Genomic DNA, 19,262 nt, shown 5'->3' on the forward strand with positions numbered 1-19,262 from the left:
GTTGTGTGCTACTGCTGAGGCTAACAACTTTGTAAGCATCCAGTGTCTTAGAAGACTTTCTGAGTGTTGCCCATCGCTTAAGGAGGGACATTGAACCCCAGTGAAGCATAAAACTGCTTGCAAGTAATTTGTTCTACTCTTTGGCACTTATAAATTGTTTGGAACAAATGAAAGTCAAAAATTGGCCAGAAATGCTGGTTAGAAAAAAATCCCCGTTACCTTACAACTTTAACTATTTAACGGAAGAACCATAGAAATTCATTCCCGGACCAAGCCAGTATCAGGATGGCTCCCACGAGACGAATTAAGGTCAGTTTCAGAAAACCGTACCTGGGAAAGAGTCCAGTGGCAAATATGGGTCAGTAAGAAAACCAGTGCAGACCATGACGGCATCAAAGATGGCAGACTCTTGCTTTCCTTCATGCTGAGTGACCACCTCCCATTGGCCAGTGACAGTAAAATCTGGGCATTTTGTTACACTGCAGACTTTAGTCTGAAAAAAAGAGTCATAGTCACAATTAATTGTTGTCAAGCTTCTAGTAAGGGCTTGCTGGCCGATGTACCAGTTGACATTTCAAATGTTCTAGAGCATAGGCTAAACATAATCAATAAGCATAAACTTAGAAATAGAATCAAGTTATCAGATTAACCATAATTTTCTGGATGGATGTATTCTTTTTTAAAAATATTTATTTTTGAGAGAGAGAGATTGAGAGAGGGAGAGAGAGAGAGGGAGAGAATATGAGTGGGGGAGGGGCAGAGAGAAAGGGGGACAGAGGACCCAAAGGGGGACAGGGCTCCACCCTGACAGCAGAGAGCTGGATGTGGGGCTTGAATTCACCAACCGTGAGATCACAGCCTGTGCTGAAGTTGGATGCTCAACTGACTGAGCCACTCAGGCACCCCTGGATGGATGTATTCTAAGAGTTGTAGAGGGTTACTTAAGAGAAGTGATGCGATCCAAAAATTTTGAGTGATTTGTTCAAATTCTCATAGTAAGTGATAGAACCAAGCATCGCAGTCTTCTGAAGTCTTTTTCATTTTTTTTTCTGTTACGTCTATCTCTCATAAAGCTGTGCTTTAATAAAAACATGGATGATATAAACTGGAAATATGAATTTGGTCCCAAGTATCTTACCTTATGAAAGGTCCTGTAGAATATGTTGTTGACATTTTCCCAGATCTTGATAGCTATTGATAAGTACTAACTTGATGGCCTGAATGATAAGTACTAACTTGATGGCCTGATAAGTACTAACTTGATGGCCTGAATGTACTAACTTGATGGACCATGGGAGTGGTCCACATGTCAGTCTATTTTTTGTTTCAATAGAGTATGTATATGTTTATGCATGCTAGGCTCTGATTCAGAAAATATATAAAATAAATTTACAAGACAAATTTATTAATTTACTTATTTATTTATAGTTTATTTATTTTGAGAGACTCAGAGAGAGACAGTGTGCGCAGGGGAGGGGCAGAAAGAGAGGGAGAGAGAATCCCAAGCAAGCTCTGCGCTGTCTGTGCAGAGCCCGATGTGGGGCTTGATTTCACAAACCATAAGGTCATGATCTGAGCCGAAATCAAGAGTCAGATGCTTAACCACCTTAGCCACCCAGCGGCCCCCCAAGTCAAGTTTAAAAGCATAAATGCTCCACTGGCCAAGAGACTTTGCTGCTTTTCTTTCCTTTTAAGTTTTCAGAGAAGACAGGTGTCTCAAGTCTTACCTCATGGGTTCACAATTTGGTTTATAATATTTGAAGTGCTTATTGGATTTCAACATTTGTATTAGTAACTCTTCCTTTTTTTAAATATAAATTTTCAGTTAATTAAAAATTAATTTCAAAGTAGAATTTACTTTCAACTTAAAAATAAGAAATGTTTATAATTAAAAACTTGGAATGCACAGAGAGGAAAGAAATCTCTTATAAACAGCTGCTTGTGTGTACTCTCTTAAAACTTTGGTGAACATCTAGCTTTAAAGGTTTTTTTTCAAGGTGGGCCTGGGTGGCTCAGCCAGTTAAGTCAGCATCCAACTTCGGCTCAGGTCATGATCTCGCAATTCGTGAGTTCAAACCCTGCGTCAGGCTCTGGGCTGACAGCTCAGAGCCTGGAGCCTGCTTTGGATTCTGTGTCTCTCTGTCTCTCTGCCCCTCCTCTTCTTGTACTCTCTCTCTCTCTCTTAAAAATAAATAATAAAACGTTAAAAAATTTTTTTCAATTATTTTAAAGCAGGCTTGGAGCAGCACCTAGTAAAGAAAATGCTTCAGATTCAGGAGCTCTGATGCATTAAAACTACTTCTGTGGATTATGCCCATTCACTATGGTACTGTTTCAATTTTACTGTGTCCCTTGAAAGATATGGTAGTGGGGTAAAATACTCTTTAGAAGTTTTTTAAAAATTTTTATCCAGTTTTTTTGAGATATAATTGGCATATAACATTGTATAAGTTTAAGGTATACAACATAATGATCTGATATATGTATATACTGCAAAATAATTATAATAAACAATAAGTTTAGCTCACATCCATCACCTCACATAGTTATAATTTTTTGTCTTGTGATGACAACTTGTAAGATCTACTCTCTTAGCAACTTACAAATATACAACACAATAGAGTTAACTATATTCAGCATGCTGTGCATTATATTCCCGGAACGGATTTACCTTACAACTGGAAGTCTGTACCTTTAGAGCACCTTAACCCATTTCCCCAGTCCCTACTCTTCACCCCTGGTAACCACCAATCTATTCTGTTTATATGAGTTGCTTTTTTTTTTTTTTTTTTTTTAAGATTTCACATACAAGTGAGATCCTACAGTCTGTGTCTTTGTCTGACTTATTTCACTTAGTATAATACCCTATAGGCCCACCCATGTTGTTGCAAATGGCAGGATTTCCTTCTTTTTTATGGCTGAATAACATTCCAGTATGTGTGTATGTGTGTGCCACATTTTCCTTATGCGTTCTTTATGCATGTGCCCACCGATGGACACTTAGGTTGTTTCCATGTCTTGACTATTGAAAATAATGCTGCAGTGAACATGGTGGTGTAGATATCTCTTCAAGATAGTGGCTTCATTTTTATCAGTGCTTTTAAGGTTGTGAATATGAATCTTATTTGCTACTAGTGTTGGTCATTCATGTTGTTTTCAATTCCCTAGGAATTCCTTACTATCCCCATCTGTAGTAGGGAGAGGGGAAGAGAGGAGAAAGAAAACATGTGGATTTTTCATGTTTCTTGGAGAGGGGAAAAAAAGAAGATATATTTGTCCCCATCCTTCTACCTTCTTCCTGCCTCTGTTCTTGGAAATGGGAAGGGAGGTGGTAAGGCCTCTATAAAGAACAATATTCAAAGATCTTTCTATTCCCAAGGATATCTAGAAAAGATTTCCTTCAGATTGTGGGGTTCTCTTATGTGTGGGCCCCTGCACATGCTTATTCCTATAGAGGGATAGTCCAGAGGAGAGTGCCTAGGTATGGGTAGAAGTCATCAGTGTCACTATGTGCATTTGTTCCGAGCTGAGAATGTGGACTGATATTTTTAGGTCCCTTTGGGTACTTGGGTGAAATTATTGCAAACTAAAAATTTATTCATGTGAATCCTTACTGAAAGTATCCATTTCCACCTCCAGATTTACTTAAGGCGGCAGGGGTGGGTGGGTATGAGTACAAGGGGAAAAGGAATCCAGCCAGCTGTCAACAATCTTGTCAGTTCATGATCTCATCTGCAGAGCCAAGGGCTAGGCTATGGAGAGAAATAGGAAATTGGTAGGAAATACTTCCTGACTACTAACTCATGTTTTGTGTCTTACCTTGAACTGAATGTGTTTCAGAAGGTTGAACCGGTTTGCATACATTTTGAGATATTCCAGGAATTGAGAATTTGGCACATAGTTTGGATAATCTTCTGGGAAAGGAAAGTCTGAGTAACAAGACATCTCCTTGCAGCTGTTGGAAACCACAGACCTGTAGAGGCTGGCTCTTCCTTCTTCAACATGTTCCTGTACAAACGGTACACGCACATGAGTGTGTCTGCATTCGTGCATGTGTGTGCACACACATGAAACAGATATTGATTTTTAGACATTTCAAACATTGATAAAGATTAAGGTTACCCTTTATCTTTTTATTTCCTTTTCTTTCTTTCTTTCTTTCTTTCTTTCTTTCTTTCTTTCTTTCTTTCTTTCTCTCTCTCTCTCTTTTCTTTCTTTCTTTCTTTCTTTCTTTCTTTCTTTCTTTCTTTCTTTCTTTTCTTTCTTTTCTTTCTTTCTCCTTTTTTCTTTAATTTAAAGCATGGAGCTTGAACTCATGACCCTGAGATCAGGACCTGAGCTGAGATCAAGAGTAGGATGCTTAACCAACTGAGCCACCCAGGCACTCCAAGATTACCATTCTTTTTTTGTTTGTTTTTAAGTTTATTTATTTATTTTGAGATGGGAAGAGGGGCAGAGAGAGGAGAGAGGGAGAGACAGAATCTCAAGCAGGTTCTGTGCTGTCAGCACAGAGCCTGAGGTGGGGCTGGAACTCATGAACCATGAGATCAGGACCTGAGCCGAAATTGAGGGTTGGTCGCTTAACCGACTGAGCCCTCCCAGGAGTCCCCCAAGGTAACCCTTCCTAATGGGATTTGTTACCCTGCACTTGAGATAGGGTGAACACTGATTACTTAATTTTATGATCAGAATTACTATTTCATTCACTACATGTTAACAAATAAACCCAGGATGAACTCCCTTGTCCAGATTGATATGGCATTACTTCAAAATGTAGGAAAATATGGAAATAGACCAGAGCCAGGAAGTACTATCTGGATGATGGACAATTGCTAAGTAGTTTGGTTTCCCAGGGTATTGTTGAAAGAATCACGGAGAAGAGAGTTCAGATTATTGAAGGACTCTGCATCTAAAGTTAAGGAATTTGCATTTTATAGGAAGGTTATGGCAGTCTTCTGAGTTTTTATGTGGAAGTGATTCATATTAAATTTTGGAAAGATAATTCCAGTTCCACAAAAGAAATAGGAAGTCTGGAAAAGAAGGAAGGAGGCCAGTGAAGAGCCTAAAATACAAATCCACTTGATTGCTAATGGCAGCCCGAGCAGAGGCAATGGCGGTTGCCACAGAGAGGCGAGATTTGTGAGGTAGCAGTAAGTCAGAATGCGCAGCATAGGGAAGCTGTTTGGATTTAGGACTTGGGAGAAGAAGCACGTCAAAGGTTTTCAGAATGGACAACTGTGCACTTAGTGAAACACTAATTTCCCACTCCTAGTTTTGACATGAATAACTAGCACATGTCAGTGTCTCAGACAACTACAACCAGGTTGAGTAATAAGCACTTTTGGTATATTTAGTCTTTAATATACATTGCCTCTGTGTTTTGAATGTATTACGGAGGATTGTTCTGATTTTAATGGGAATGTGGTCCTTAGTATTTTAATATTATTTACTATTTTGGATATCTACAGGTTTTTTTTTTTTTTGGTCCTCTGTGAAGCAAAAATTATTTTGTTTGTGTGAGCAAGTGGAAAGATGAATGTAAGCCTCACCTATGGAGAAGGGCTCACTTTGTTGCCTCAAATGGAAGGGTATAGTGAGCACAGAGAATAAACTTATAAACATGTCTTTGTGGTTTGAATTAATGTTACTGGTCTCATCAACTAAGGAGCAAGCTGTATCTTGTTTGTCTGGGGCCTCACCTCTGCCAGTCTCATTTATACAGCATAAATCTAGAAACCTGGAATCTAAAGCCTTCTAAGAAAGATGACTATTTAAATCCTGATCTTTTATTCTGCAGGCACATCTAAAGCACTGTTACTCAAAGACGTATTGCTCGGCGAGCAATATGGAACTGGATTCTTTTTAATCCTCTATGACAAGTACAGAAATTGAGAGTAAGCATCTGGAAACTTTACTAGCAATACTTCACCATTGCTCAATATCCAAGCACGTGGACTTCTATGTGTTGAATGGGACTTAGATCAGTCTCAGTGTTGCCTTAACTCATGTGATGAGTGGCTTGGGGTTCGAGCTGTGTGCGAGTCATGGATCACTGATGTTTTAAGGTTAGTTTGAAAACTGTTAGCCAGAAATGCATAAAATTTGTCATTATTTTCTTTCATTGAAAGATAACTGGGGGCACCTGGGTGGCTCAGTTGGTTAAGTGCCCGACTCTTGATTTTGGCTCAGGTCATGATCTCATGGCTTGTGAGAGCCTGCTTGGGATTCTCTGTCTCTTCCTCTTCTCCCCCTCTCTCGTTCTCTCTCAAAATAAATAAATAAACATTAAAAAAAAAAAAGAATCACCTGGGAAATCTTACTCGCATGTAGATGCTGATTCTGTAGGTCTGGGTGAATTTGAGATTCTGTATTTCTAACAAATTCCCCCGCAGATGCTGTTGGGCACAGACCATACTTTGAGTAACAACACTTTGGAGCAGTCCTACCAAAGTGGAATTTGGTGGAGGCCACTTATGCTCTTTAAAATTTTCTGGCAGTCATATTTAAAAAGGTAGAAAGAGCCAGGTGAAATTAATTTTAACAGTATATTTTATTTAACTCAACATATGTCAAATTTTATACTTTCAACACGTAATCACTATAAATATTACTAATGAAGTAGATTACATTCTTATAGTAAGTCTTTCAAGTATCAGTGTATATTTTATATTTTATTCATTTGTTTAAAAATTTATTTTGCTCTTTTTAAAGAATTCATTTAAAAGATTTGTTTTATTTTTAGAGAGAGAGAGAGCATGAGCAGGGGAGAGAGGCCATGGGAGGGAGAGGGAGAGAGAGAGAGAGAGAGAGAGAGACAGAGAGAGAGAGACAGAGAGAGAGAGAGAGAGAGAGAGAGAGAGAGAGAGAGAGAGAACCACAAGCAGGCTCCAAGCTCAGTGTGGAGCTCTCTATGCAGGACTCATTCCCACGACCCTGGGATCATGACCTGAGCTAAAATCAAGAATCAGATGCTCAACTCACCTGAGCCGCCCAGGTGCCCCTTAGTGTATATCTTATACTTCTCAATTCAAATGCCAAATTTTTATTGGAAAAAGGGGATTCACATACCCAAACTGCTAGCAAATATGCTTAAAAACACTCCAGTAACTGAACTGAGTATTGCTTTTAAAATTAAAATTAATTACAATTAAGTAAAATAAAAAATTCAAGTTTTTAGTCATATGAACCAATTCCATAGTTACATGCAGACAGTGGCTACTTTATTGAATAGTAGAGCTTTAAAGTTGAAGCCAGCTATTAGAACAAAATTTAGTGTTGGTTTTATTTAATTAAAAGTGATGCTTCCTCTGGGTTACAGGAAAAAAAGAGAATAGGAACAGCTATAAAGAGATGTAATGTGGAGCAGTGAGAGCAAACAGCATGGGAAGAAGCTATAGTATAAGAGAAACATCAGTTATGAATGTTTTGGGGTCAATTAGGCCAAAGCTCCCTCACTTTTCTCTAGCATCTGAAAACATCACATAGTGAATCATACTTGGTTAATACTGGCAATTTCTAGTTAACAATAATAAAAGGGTAAGTTAGGAATATATACTGTTTTAATAGGGGAAGAGATGTGCATAATACATGTTGTAAAGATTTCCATAAAAATGGCTCAAAAATTTTTTCCGTATGTTGGAATGGCACATTTAAACAGCAGAGAGTAATGGGGCTCAGTGGAGTCGCATAAGCCAGGAACCATGTATTAATGGGACCTTAGAACAGATGAACAAAGAAATATAAATAGAAAAAAATGCTGTTTTGTAAAACTCTGGGAGATAATTGTAAAGGCAGGGAGAAGAGAGTCTGCCCCGAAAACCTGAGGCCTATCTTGAAACAATGTATCACAGATGTTAGCCAAGGAGGCGCTATAGTTTAGAGGGAAACTTAGCCCTTAGGGGGAATCCAAGACCAACTCTTTGCTCTTTTCTTTCTTCCCACTGATTGTTCCTCCTAGAAAGATACAGAGAGTACTTCTGTATGCGGCTCCCGCCACCTGCCCTCCTGTGTTTGCCCCAGTGATTCCCAGGTCCTGTTGGGACCTCCAGCTGTACACACTCTTGGCATCGTCCCTGTGTGGGTCTGCCAATTGCCCTGGTGCTCCAAGTCACATGCCTCACGAATTGGTGGGGCCGTGTAGGGGAACGGTTTTTGTTTTGAAGGGAAAAGTGGGAGGGGAGGAGGGATGGACGGGGACAGAGAGCAAAGGCTAAGAGCATGCACTGAGCGGTTCTGGCTTCCCGGTCTACTTTGATCCTGCAATGTAATGAATGGAAAGGTCACAGTCATCTGCTAAGACACTGGGGTGGGACTCCCTGAACTGTCCAGAATTTACATGCTCTCATTCTTGAGCCAGACTCTGGAAATGCATGAAGTACAGTTCTCGACAGCACAGACCCAGACTGCCTAGGTTCATCTTCAAGCTCTACAGTTTTATCTGGGTAATCTTGGGAATTTTCTTTTTTAAAGTTTATTTATTTTTGAGAAAGAGAAAGACAGAAAGAGAGAGAAAGCACGCACAGAAGCAGGGGAGGGGCAGAGAGAGATGGAGAAAGAGAATCCTAAGCAGGCTCCCCACTGTCAGTGCAGAACCAGGAGGAGTCCGGGGGCTCAAACTGAAACTCACAAACCTTGAGATCATGACCTATGCTGAAATCGAGTCAGTTTCCTCAGTTATAAATAGGTATTATAATAATAGTGTATATCCCCTGGGATAAACTGAAACGATAGCTGTAATGTGTTTAGGATAGTGTCTGCTAAGCTCCCAATAAATGTTAACTGTTACTCATATTATTCCTCCATGATTATTATGGAGATTTACTTTCTGAAGCTTTGTGTCCTTCAGAGAGGATAATAGGTGATGGGAAGAAAGCTTTGACAGTTCAGATGTCTCTCCTGTCTCATATTAAAAATAAATGTAAAATGATAATAAAAGTCACTCCTAAATAGAGACATTCTCTTTGTACAGGACATTCATACCTCTTGCTCTCCAAGAACAATTACTGCCTTCTTTTCCTCTCCTCTGAGCAGCCAGAATCCATTTTTCTTTGTCTCCTCCTCTCCCTAGCGAGAGTTGGAGTCTCACTGGAGGCCAGAACATCATTCTGGGAGGGTTAGTAGGCCCTGGAATATGTTTCAGGGATGTGAAGGATGAAGCCGAATGTGTTTCTACCAGTATAGTATAATTTCCTCTAGATAATGTCAGTGTGGTTCTATAGGAAGGCTATCCCTTAAGATCCCTTCCTATACTAAAATTCTCTGAGTAAAATTCATTTTGAGTGATGGGACAATTCCTCACATTTTATTTCAATGTTACTTTATAATTGAAGTAATCAACCTATGGTGTTACTGCCCTAAGCCTCCCTTCCCTCTTAGGAGCCTAAGAGAATTGGTTGTAAGATAGACTTTCCATATATCTCGCTTGCCCCCACTTGAGTTAGTGGACAGAAGTGGGCTCTTTACCAACGTATCCCAATTATTACCAATTTATTTCTTATTAAAGATCACCACCTCTCTCCCACCCCAAGGAATGATGCCATTTCTTTTCCATTGCAACCTTTGTTTCCTCTTTGCTTGAGGCTATGGTAGCTGGAAGAGGCCAGAGAAGTGGGTGTCTGAGTGTCAAATTAAGCACAGTGGTTTCTAATCTCTATAATCTTTGGGGGTGTCTCCCTATTTGGAAATGGAGGCAGTCTCCATATGTGTTGTCTTGGGTTTCTGCAGATGGCTTGTCCATTTTTGCCCGGTGATCCCCGATGCCCAGAAGGGGAACTAAGGATCCCCTATGGGCTTTCTGGTAAGCACAGCCCTTGGTCGAGCACTTTATTTTTTTCATTTAAAAATTTTATCTACTCATTCATTCATTCATTCATTCATTCATATTTTAGAGAGACAGAGCAGGGGAGAGGGGCAGAGGAAGAGAGACAAAGAATCCCAAGCAGGCTCCATGCTAAGCGTGGAGCCTGACATGGGGCTCAGTCCCACGACCCTGGGATCCTGACCTGAGCGGAAATCAAGAGTCTGCCTGGAGCAGACACTTTAATCTGCAAGTTTTGAGTTGGCCACTTGCTTTGAGTGCAGAGACAGAGACACCCTGTAACCAAGCCTGTGTGCGGATGTGCACGTGCGCTGAGGTAGGAGGAGAGTGGGATGCCTCTAGAAAGACTCAGAAGGCTCATAGCATGTTGGAGCTGAAAGGTCCCTTTAAGGGCACCTTAGTTTAGGGATTTTCTCTCAGGCTTTCGAGAAATCTCAAGGTGGTACAGTTATCTCAAGAGGCCACTGTGTCAAGAGAGGGCTGCTGAATGAAGGTGGGGTGGTTTTCCTGGCTCCCAGTGCCCGAGCTTTTATCTATATTTCAAATTGGTTCTGTGTTCTCATTGAAGACAGAAAGCAGTGGGGCTGGAAGGACTTGTTACTTGGGCTACTTCTGCTGTATTATCCTCTTTGCCATCCTTTCGATGCCCTATCATGTATGTGCTTCGAGATAGGTTTCCCTGACCTTCTCTATTTTTCTTACTTCCCCCCCTTCCTTCCCCACTCCCACTCCTTTATCCTCCACAGAGGCCGTATTTTCCTGATGGGATCGAGGCCTCTCCACCTTTCCGAGGCAAACCCTTCTGCTGGGCCTACAACGACACCCCTTCCCTTGTCTGTAGGCTCTTGTTCTAGATGGGGCTCAAGTAATCAATAGTCTCCCCCACCCCCCCTACCTCCCCTGTCCAGGTAGCTTCTCTTTGCCTGTAAACATGTCTGGGTCTTCCCATCATGCCAACATAAGCAAATCGATACATTAATAAAAAGTACCTCCTTTATTGCGTTCCTCATTATCGATTGCTTTCTAAATAATACCTTGCCAGAAAATTCAGCCACCCTCATCCCCTCCCATTATTTCTTACGCACACCACGTACACCAATGAGCTATTTTTATTTTCCAAGCCTGCTCAGTACCTTTTCTTTACTGGTTTCCTCCCTGTAATCTCCCACTCAGTCTCGTCTGCCTGTTGAAATCTTTCCATCGCACACCGTCTCCCCCATGAAGCCTTCCCTGACTTTCCTCCAGTGGATACAATCCTGACCTCATTTATTTATTTATTTATTTTAAGGTTTTTTTTTTAATTTTTTTTAACGTTTATTTATTTTTGAGACAGAGAGACAGAGCATGAATGGGGGAGGGGCAGAGAGAGAGGAAGACACAGAATCGGAAGCAGGCACCAGGCTCCGAGCCATCAGCCCAGAGCCTGACGCGGGGCTCGAACTCAACGGACCGTGGGATCGTGACCTGAGCTGAAGTCAGACGCTTAACTGACTGAGCCACCCAGGCGCCCCAATCCTGACCTCATTTAAATACCCACAGCACTGTGTCTAATTTGTAGGATCCTACTCTCTTCTCATTACCCTGGCAGCAGCCTGGGGGTTTGATGTATTATTCTCATTTCTGCGTCCCCCACGGTGCTCATGCATAGGTGTTTGACCTGCCCAAGTCACACGGCCAGTTGGGCACAGCTGGATCTGGAACTCATTTCTCTTGATTCTTAGATCAGTGATTTTTACATGTGAATAATTAAGTGTCTGTGACCTATATAAGGTGCTTTTTTTTTTTGTCCAGTATCCTCAGGTCTCTGGGCTTTTTTTCTTTCTGGACTCACCTTTGCTTTGACTGAAATTCTGCTATTTATCCTTTTAACTGGGAACTTTCATCTTGCAAGCCAACTCCCAGCTGTGATAGATTAGTCCTATTTATCTTGAGTATGTGTTAAGAAGGATTCTGAGGCTTATCAGGGCAAGTGTATCATTCTTGGCTAGCAAGGTCTTCAGTGGGCACAGGAGGGGAGAGGTACAGCAGGGGTGTTAGGTTTCTGCTGTCCTAATGGAAAGTATGCACTTTGAAACATAGGAACAGATGTGCTCTTTCACTTCGAGCCTTTGGAGGAGGTTTCTACGTATCGATGGTCACAGTTCTTTATGTGGGCCGAGCGGACCTATGCTAGGAAAGCTCCAACTAACCAGCAGCCTTGGCCTCTCGGGAGCTTTGCTCACAGAGTTCGGAAATCCTTTATTCCAGTTCCAAATTCCATTCTTCTAGGGTAGAGGAGTGCCGCATCTTTCTCTTAGCCCCTTATGGGCTCTGGGGCCCGGGCATCGGACACCTTGCTCCTTTTCACTATTCCCGACAGCTTTCTCATCAGCATGTTTAAAGCTCTAGAGAAGGAGGGCCAGGAGGAGGCTTGGGAACTCTAATGCAAATGCTTCCCCGCCCAGCCACAGGACTCAAAGGGTTTCAGTGGCCCCAGCAGTGCCCCTGCGATCCCCTTTGGCCCAGGCCAGTCAAGGGTGGGCTGTAGAGTCCCCTCTTCTCCTTCCTCACCCCATTCTCCTCTCCAGTCTGGACGGTAGCCCTGCTGAGACTTGAGGGTATTACTTTCTTTGCCTCAGGGAAAAAAGGCTCCTAACTCACATTCTTTACTTCTGGTTGTTCTTGGCATAGATTGGCATTGCTTGGACAGCAGCACCTTGAGTATAGAGCTCATCATCCAGCGAGCCCTGCGCTGTTTCACGTCAGGGGCAGCAGGACTGGGGAAAAAAGAAGGTGAGCAGTTCCGCCCAGCAGGTGGAGGCCAGCATCCCTGCGCTGCTGGGTTCATATGCTTGCCCCAAACACTACAGCCTCTGGCCTCACTTCACACCCCCCTGGCTCTTGCTCCTCTTGTTCCGGGCTTTCCTGGCTGTCCCAGCCACTCCATTCTCTCCCACCCTTTGTGGGCATCTTCCTTCCTCTTGGCTTTAGATAAAGTTTGTAGGGTTGCTTCCACACTCCCCACCCAAGCTCAGGCTGTATCCTGCTTCTTTCTTTTAACAATTTCATTAACCCTCCTGGCCACTGTTCAGCAGATGCTTCTAACTCATCCCCCCGCCCCAGAGCAGCCTTGGGAGAAATGCTTTCACACCGTCCAGCCTTATCCATTAGACACATCGCACAGCTGCTGAGACCCCTACTTACGGTGAACCTCCACAGCCCCCCGAGGTCGTCACTCCTCTCAAAGCATGTGGGCTCCAGGCTTTCCTCCAGGCAGCACTTGATGGAGGCCAGGCCACTGACCCCGGCTCCCACAATCGCAACTCGCTTGGCCATGTTCCCTGGTGCAGGGGAAAGCAAAACTGAGCCTTTTATTCACAAGTGAAAGCCCCACCCCAGCTTGGCTGCTCTAGCCAAGCAGGAAACAGAACTGGGGAGGTTAAGAAATTTGCTCCATTTGATCCCTCTGTGGCTGGCCTCTGGTGTTGTGAGTGCAAAAAGAGAAATGTTCAGGTCCCTGGTTTAACCCTGTGCTCGTACGCCCCTGCGCCTACACTCGGAGCTCGTGCCTGATGTTAGCACATTTGTTGCCAAGACTGTGGCTTCTGGCAGAGTGGCTGGAATTAGACCCTTTCGTGGAGAGTTTTGCATTCAGGATGGGGCTGCTGCCTCCGGCCTCCCTTCATGGGTCCCAGAATGGCATAGAATAGTAGACCAGAAAGAATCACCTGGTCAAACATGTTTTGTTTTTTAAGTTTATGTATTTATTTTGAGAGAGAGAGAGAGAGCATGCAAGCGTGAGCACACAAGCAGGGAAGGGAGAGAGAGAGAGAGAGAATCCCAAGTGTCAGTGCAGAGCCCGATGTGGGGCTCGATCTCACAAATCGTGAGATCATGACCTGAGCTGAAATCGATAGTTGGAAGCTTAACTGACTGGCCACCCAGGTGCCCCTAACATGTTTTTTAAATAAACATATGAAACTGGAGGTCAGATTAGCGTGGTGGCATGAGACAAGGCCACATGGCAGTGGTGGAGCGGAGTTGGGACTAGAAGCCAAGACCTGTGGCCACTGCAGGTGCCACGGCAGCCCTGGGAGAGTCCCAGCCCCTGGCATACCGCAAGGTCCCAGCTCGGTTGCCCATCCTTCTCCTATCTGCAGCCAGTGGATGGCTGCCAGGGGAAGGGTGAGGGTGCGAGGCTTTGTGTGGACATTCATCCCTCCTCTCCCCTTCAGATACTGATGCAGCTCAGGGAACATGGCCCTGTCCCCACTGGCACAGGCGGAGGGTCATCTGTCCCCAGGCCATGCAAGAATGCTGAGAGGCAATATAGTGTATTGGTTAAGCAACCAGGCTCTAGACCAGATTGCCTGGGTTAAAGCTCAGTTCTGCCAGTCACTGCCATGTGATCTTGGGCAAGTTATTTAACCCCTCTGTGCATCATAAAAATTGAGGAAATAGTGGTAGTTTCCTTGTAGTGTTTGGTGAGAATCAAGGGAGTCAACACATCAGATGATTTAGAACTGTTCCTGGCATGTAACAAATGCTTAATAAATATAAGCTATTATAACTATGAAACCATTTCCCAAAATTGGTGTCCTCCTCTGCCTTTCCCATTAGTAAGTTTCTGCTCTTTTAATTCCTATACGTTTTGGCCAGTTCATCCACATGTAACAGTGAATCATGTGATTTAGAGTTGTTCCCTAATACATTTTTGTGACAATTGTATCTCCTCACTTTAGTGAGTTTTGAAAGCGCATGGGTCCCAGAGTCAATGTAAGAAGTGCCCCCGAAGGCATTGTTTTCCTGAACATTTGCTATTTTCTCATTGCACAGATGAGCTTTTTCCACAAAACTGGACATACATCTTTCGTTTTTGAGAGAAATAGCTCAACTATAGAGACTTCATCTGCTTTGCTCTCTGCTGGGGCCTCTGTGGCCAGGGAAGTCCTTGGAACAGAATACAACAGGTGCTCAATAAATAGTTCTAGAATGAAATGGAAAGGCCCATTTATTTTCAGGTGTTATGTAAAAGTTTCTTCCCTGAAGCTACTAGCTCTGATTTACTGGGAGAGAGCTGGTAGGTCCCCTTTAGGGGAAGTCACGCTCTAGATCCTAATGGATACCATAGAAACACAACCTCATACAATTTTCCCTGCCTTGCGTCCTAGAGAAATAAAATGACCCTACATTTAGAGAGATAGCTGATGTAATGAAATGAATATGGGTGTTGGGACCAGACACATCTATTTCAAATCCCTGCTCTATCAGCTTGATGCATAGGAAAATATCCCCTCTGGGTCTCACTTTCCTCATTTGTAAAATGGGACATCATGCTCTTCATTTTTGTGAGACATAGTAGACATTCAATGAAGAATATCCACTTTTTAAAAAAAGATTTTATTTTATTTTTTTCTTTTTCAAGTTTTTATTTAAATTCATTAGTTAACATACAGTGTATTATTAGTTTCAGGTGGTGAATTTAGTGATCCATCACTTACAACACCCAGTGCTCATCACAAGTGCCCTCCTTAATCCTGATCACCTATTTAACCCATCCCTCACCAACCTCCTCTCTGATTAAACCCATCTCCCACCCACCAGATTGTATTTTTTTATTTGAGAGAGAGAGAGTGCATGTGCACACAAGCAGAGCGGGGGGTGGATGGGGCAGAGGGAGAGAGAGAGAATCTGAGGCAGGCTCCATGCTTGGCACGGAGCCTGATATGGGGGACTTGATCTCATGAAATGTGAGATCATGACCTGAGCCAAAATCAAGAGTCGGATGCTCAACCAACTGAGCCACTCAGGGAGCCCCAAGAGTATTATGGGAAAAATGACTCTCGGAATGAAGAGAGGAATTGCATATATCACTATGATATCTGCAGCTGTGTGCAGAAGCATGCTGGCTCTGTAAAGACAGCAGGTCTGATTATAACGGGATACTCATGCCCTCAGCAGGGGACCAGGAAACAAAGCAGTTTCCTTTTGGAAGGGGAGAGGGCAGAGCCATTTGCAGTAGCTGGATTGAGAAGGAAGGTGGGGGAAATCTCCCTAACATTGCTCCACTGAGACTAGAGGTCAGCAGGTGGAGATCGAACTTCTCTGGAGAGAGGCTAGTCAGTGTATATTCTGCCATGTTTCCAGGGTGGTGTCCCATGGAGGAAAAATGGGCTTCTGGTATGGCAAGAACCAGTGTGTATGTTTCCTTGACTAGGATGTTGTAGCTTCAGATACATGTTGCTGAATGAAAGCACCAAACTGGTTCTATAAGAAGAAAAGGACCCATCATGTTGTATGTCAATTATATTTCAATAATAAATTTTGGAAGGAGAAGAAAGAGGAGAAGGAGGAGGGGAAAGAAGGAGAAGGAGAAATGCATCCACTCCAGCTGTTAGCCTGGTCAGACAGAGGGAGGGCCAGCCAGGAACCTGGCTCACTGTGAGGTAACTGTGGAGACCTTGGGCAAGGAAATCAACTGCCTTGGGCTCACTTTGCAAAAAAGGATAACCATATCAACTCTTACTCCAAGGGCCTGACCCAGTACTGTAAACATTTGCCCCTAAGCATTTGAAGGATCGTTGCAAACAGAAGGATTAGATTTATGGGAAATGGTGGAACTGAAGATGTTACATGAAGGCAAATTTTAGTTCCATATAAGCACTTTACAGCATTTCAGGCTCTGATATTTGTGCAGAGTCTGTAAGATTATTTTTTGGAAATATTGTAAGTAGGAGAGTAGTAGGTAATGGAGAGGGTGGAATCAAATGCCCTTTAGGATTCTGTTAACTCAGATTCCACGATTCATTCATGGATTAGTCTAGCCGTCAAACACTCAATGAGGGGCTTCTGTGATCCGAAGCCCTGGGCGAGGTATTGGGAGTACGAAAGATGAATAAGGTGTAATGCCTTCTTTACAGTAGCTATCCCTCTGGCGGGGAAGTCAGGATGATAAATAGATCATTGCAGTATTCTGTGTCACGCGCTAAGACAGAGTCGTGTCTTATGTACGCCTTGCAATAAGAGCATGAAGGAAGAGGCTCATACTGTGACTTTGGGGTGATAGGAAAGCAATACTGAGGAATACTAGTTGCTTCAGGTTTTGAAGTTTGAAAAGAACGCCAGTGGGCAGAAGAGGGAAGGAAATGAGCTCTAGAGACAGGGAGCAGCAAAAGTAGCCACCAGAGATGGTTGATGGACGCCTCTACGACTGCCCAGCTCCCCAGTGAGCTTGAAACTTACAGGAAATAGCATGTTCCCCACAGGAGGAGACTATCACGGTGTTGATTCACTGGATCAGGTCTGTTAATCTTCTCTCTGCTCAAGGTTATATGTTTGCCTAAAGTGGGAGCATTTCCTTTGACTCGTTTCTTATTTTCCCTTTCTCTCTCTCTCTTTTAAAGGTTTATTTATTTATTTTGAGAGAGAGAGAATGAGTGTGGGAGGGGCAGAGAGAGAGAGAGAGAGAGAGAGGGAGAGAGAGAATCCCAAGCAGGCTCCACACCATCAGTACAGAACGTGACGTGGGGCTTGAACTCACAAACCCTGAGATCATGACCTGAGCCGAAGTTGGACACTTAACCGACTGAGCCACCCAGGTGCCCTCCTTTGTCTTATTTTCTATAGTGAGTGGCACACTTGGTCTGTACTAGTAGTTGCATAAACACTTGGCAATGAGTTGACTTCCTGGTGGGTAAAATGAATGAATTCACCACAGTATATCCTTTTTAAAAAAAAAAATTAACTGAGCAAATATTCACTGGGAGCTAATATCAGAACACGAGGCTGGACCTGCCATTCCCCAAATGGTGTGCAGAGGTGCTGTGAATGATTTTAAAATATCCAGGAAAACACATGTATGTTGAATTCTGAGCAAAGCTGATGGGTAGTTGATAGTTTTAATATCAGTTACGGCTGTGTTATGTTAGATGATGTCATATTTTTGCAAAGCTGGGTTTTCGGCAGTTGCAATGTTAAAAAAGCAAGTACTACACAGAAAGTGCTTGGATACCAGCACTGAGTGCACAATGATACAATATCCTTTTCTTAATGTTTATTTTATTTTTGAGAGAGAGAGAGAGAGAGAGAGAGAGAACGCGCGTGCAAGTGCGCGTGCACGCGCGCATGAGCGGGGGAGGGGCAGAAAGAGCCAGGGACACAGGATCCACAGCTGGCTCTGTGCTGACAGCAGACAGCCCCATGTAGGGCTCAAACAGCCCGATGTGGGGCTCAAACTCACGAAGCATGAGATCATGACGTAAGCTGAAGTCCAACCCTTAACCGACTGAGCCACCCAGGTGCCCCATGATATAGTGTCCTTAAGTGGGCCATGCATTTCAAGACTAAGAAGAGACAGTAGATTTAGCTGGATGGATGGCAGTTGGGGGAGGGGTGAAGGTGCCTACTTGGCCCCTGGGAACAAATGAGCACAAGCTGGTAAGAAACTGAGGTCAGAGCAGAGCCGTGCTTTGTGATTCCTGTCTTCCCGCAGCTGTTCCTCGCCTGCTCAAGCCCATTCCTAACCACATAAGAAAAATTCTGCTAGGATTTAAATCTATCTGGTCAGTTACAAGGCCACAGAGTTTCCCTAGGCTGGAGGAGAAATGAAGAAGTAATCAAGGACTGAGACTCAGTTTCACCATCTGTAAATCAGAAGACATTAAACTGGGTAGCTATAAAAGATTTCCAAAACCTTTGAGAGTTATAGTGAATTCATGTGGGAGTGGGTTTAACAAGAGAGATCTGACCATAGAAACTCAAGAAACTTTGTCACAATGCATAGAATGGAGCACTTTTAACAACGGGAAAAGGACAACTCAGATGCCAAAGGGGGGTTACTTATCTTTCCCAACTTGTGCCAAATGGAAGGTAATTCTGTCCTGAAGCACAATAACAAAACAGAAAAAATCTGGGTCCCACTCCCTAATTCAAAGAAATCAGAGATTATATCTGGTTACTTACTTTATGTAGTTACTTTAATGTACCTGGAATTCCCACGGTCCCCACTATAGTTTGGACTCTGGAGCCAGCAGGAATTGAAATGGATGAGCACAAGCCAATGTTGTCCTAGCAGGCCCTGGCTCTGGATGAACTGGGTCTAAGAGATAAGGAATGCTATGCAGAATTTGGGACCTAAGGTTAGTCTTTGCTTACATTTTAACTTGATTAATGGTACAATCATGCTAAGAGAAAAACATTGACTGGTGGGTGCTATGCCCTTTAGACTCACACTTCACCCTGCAGAATAGAAATTAACTTAGTGAGTCACAGCGGCATCTTAACTGTTCATCAACTTCGCTGTTCAAAGGGAGCAAATAAGACAATCATGTCAACAGCTGCTATACCAAAGGTTCACTTTTAAAGTTTTGATCCATTTAACATTGTTTTTATTTATTTGTTTTTTTTTAATGTTTATTTATTTTCGAGAGAGAGGGAGCAAGTAGGAGAGGGGCAGAGTGAGAGAGAG

At 43.0% G+C, this 19,262-nt stretch overlaps 1 protein-coding gene across 2 annotated transcripts in view; it reads right to left on the reverse strand.

The window, feature by feature from the left end:
- The window catches only part of FMO1 (flavin containing dimethylaniline monoxygenase 1), a 30,734-nt gene extending 11,816 nt beyond the window's left edge, over nt 1–18,918 (reverse strand). Inside the window, exons 1-4 of one of the 2 annotated variants that reach the window (XM_027046193.2) lie at nt 18,771–18,916; nt 13,001–13,137; nt 3,820–4,008; nt 331–493 (exon numbers count right to left, since the gene is read on the reverse strand). In XM_027046193.2, coding sequence (XP_026901994.2) covers nt 331–493; nt 3,820–4,008; nt 13,001–13,132 — 484 coding nt within the window. In that variant the 5' untranslated portion in view covers nt 13,133–13,137; nt 18,771–18,916. Of the gene's footprint in view, nt 1–330; nt 494–3,819; nt 4,009–13,000; nt 13,138–18,770 lie in introns of both variants that reach the window. The other variant, XM_053209111.1, reaches the window with a different exon arrangement.
- Between the last annotated feature and the right edge of the window lie 344 nt (nt 18,919–19,262).

Source organism: Acinonyx jubatus, chromosome E4 (assembly GCF_027475565.1).
Source record: "Acinonyx jubatus isolate Ajub_Pintada_27869175 chromosome E4, VMU_Ajub_asm_v1.0, whole genome shotgun sequence".
NCBI classification, from domain to species: Eukaryota; Metazoa; Chordata; class Mammalia; order Carnivora; family Felidae; genus Acinonyx; species Acinonyx jubatus.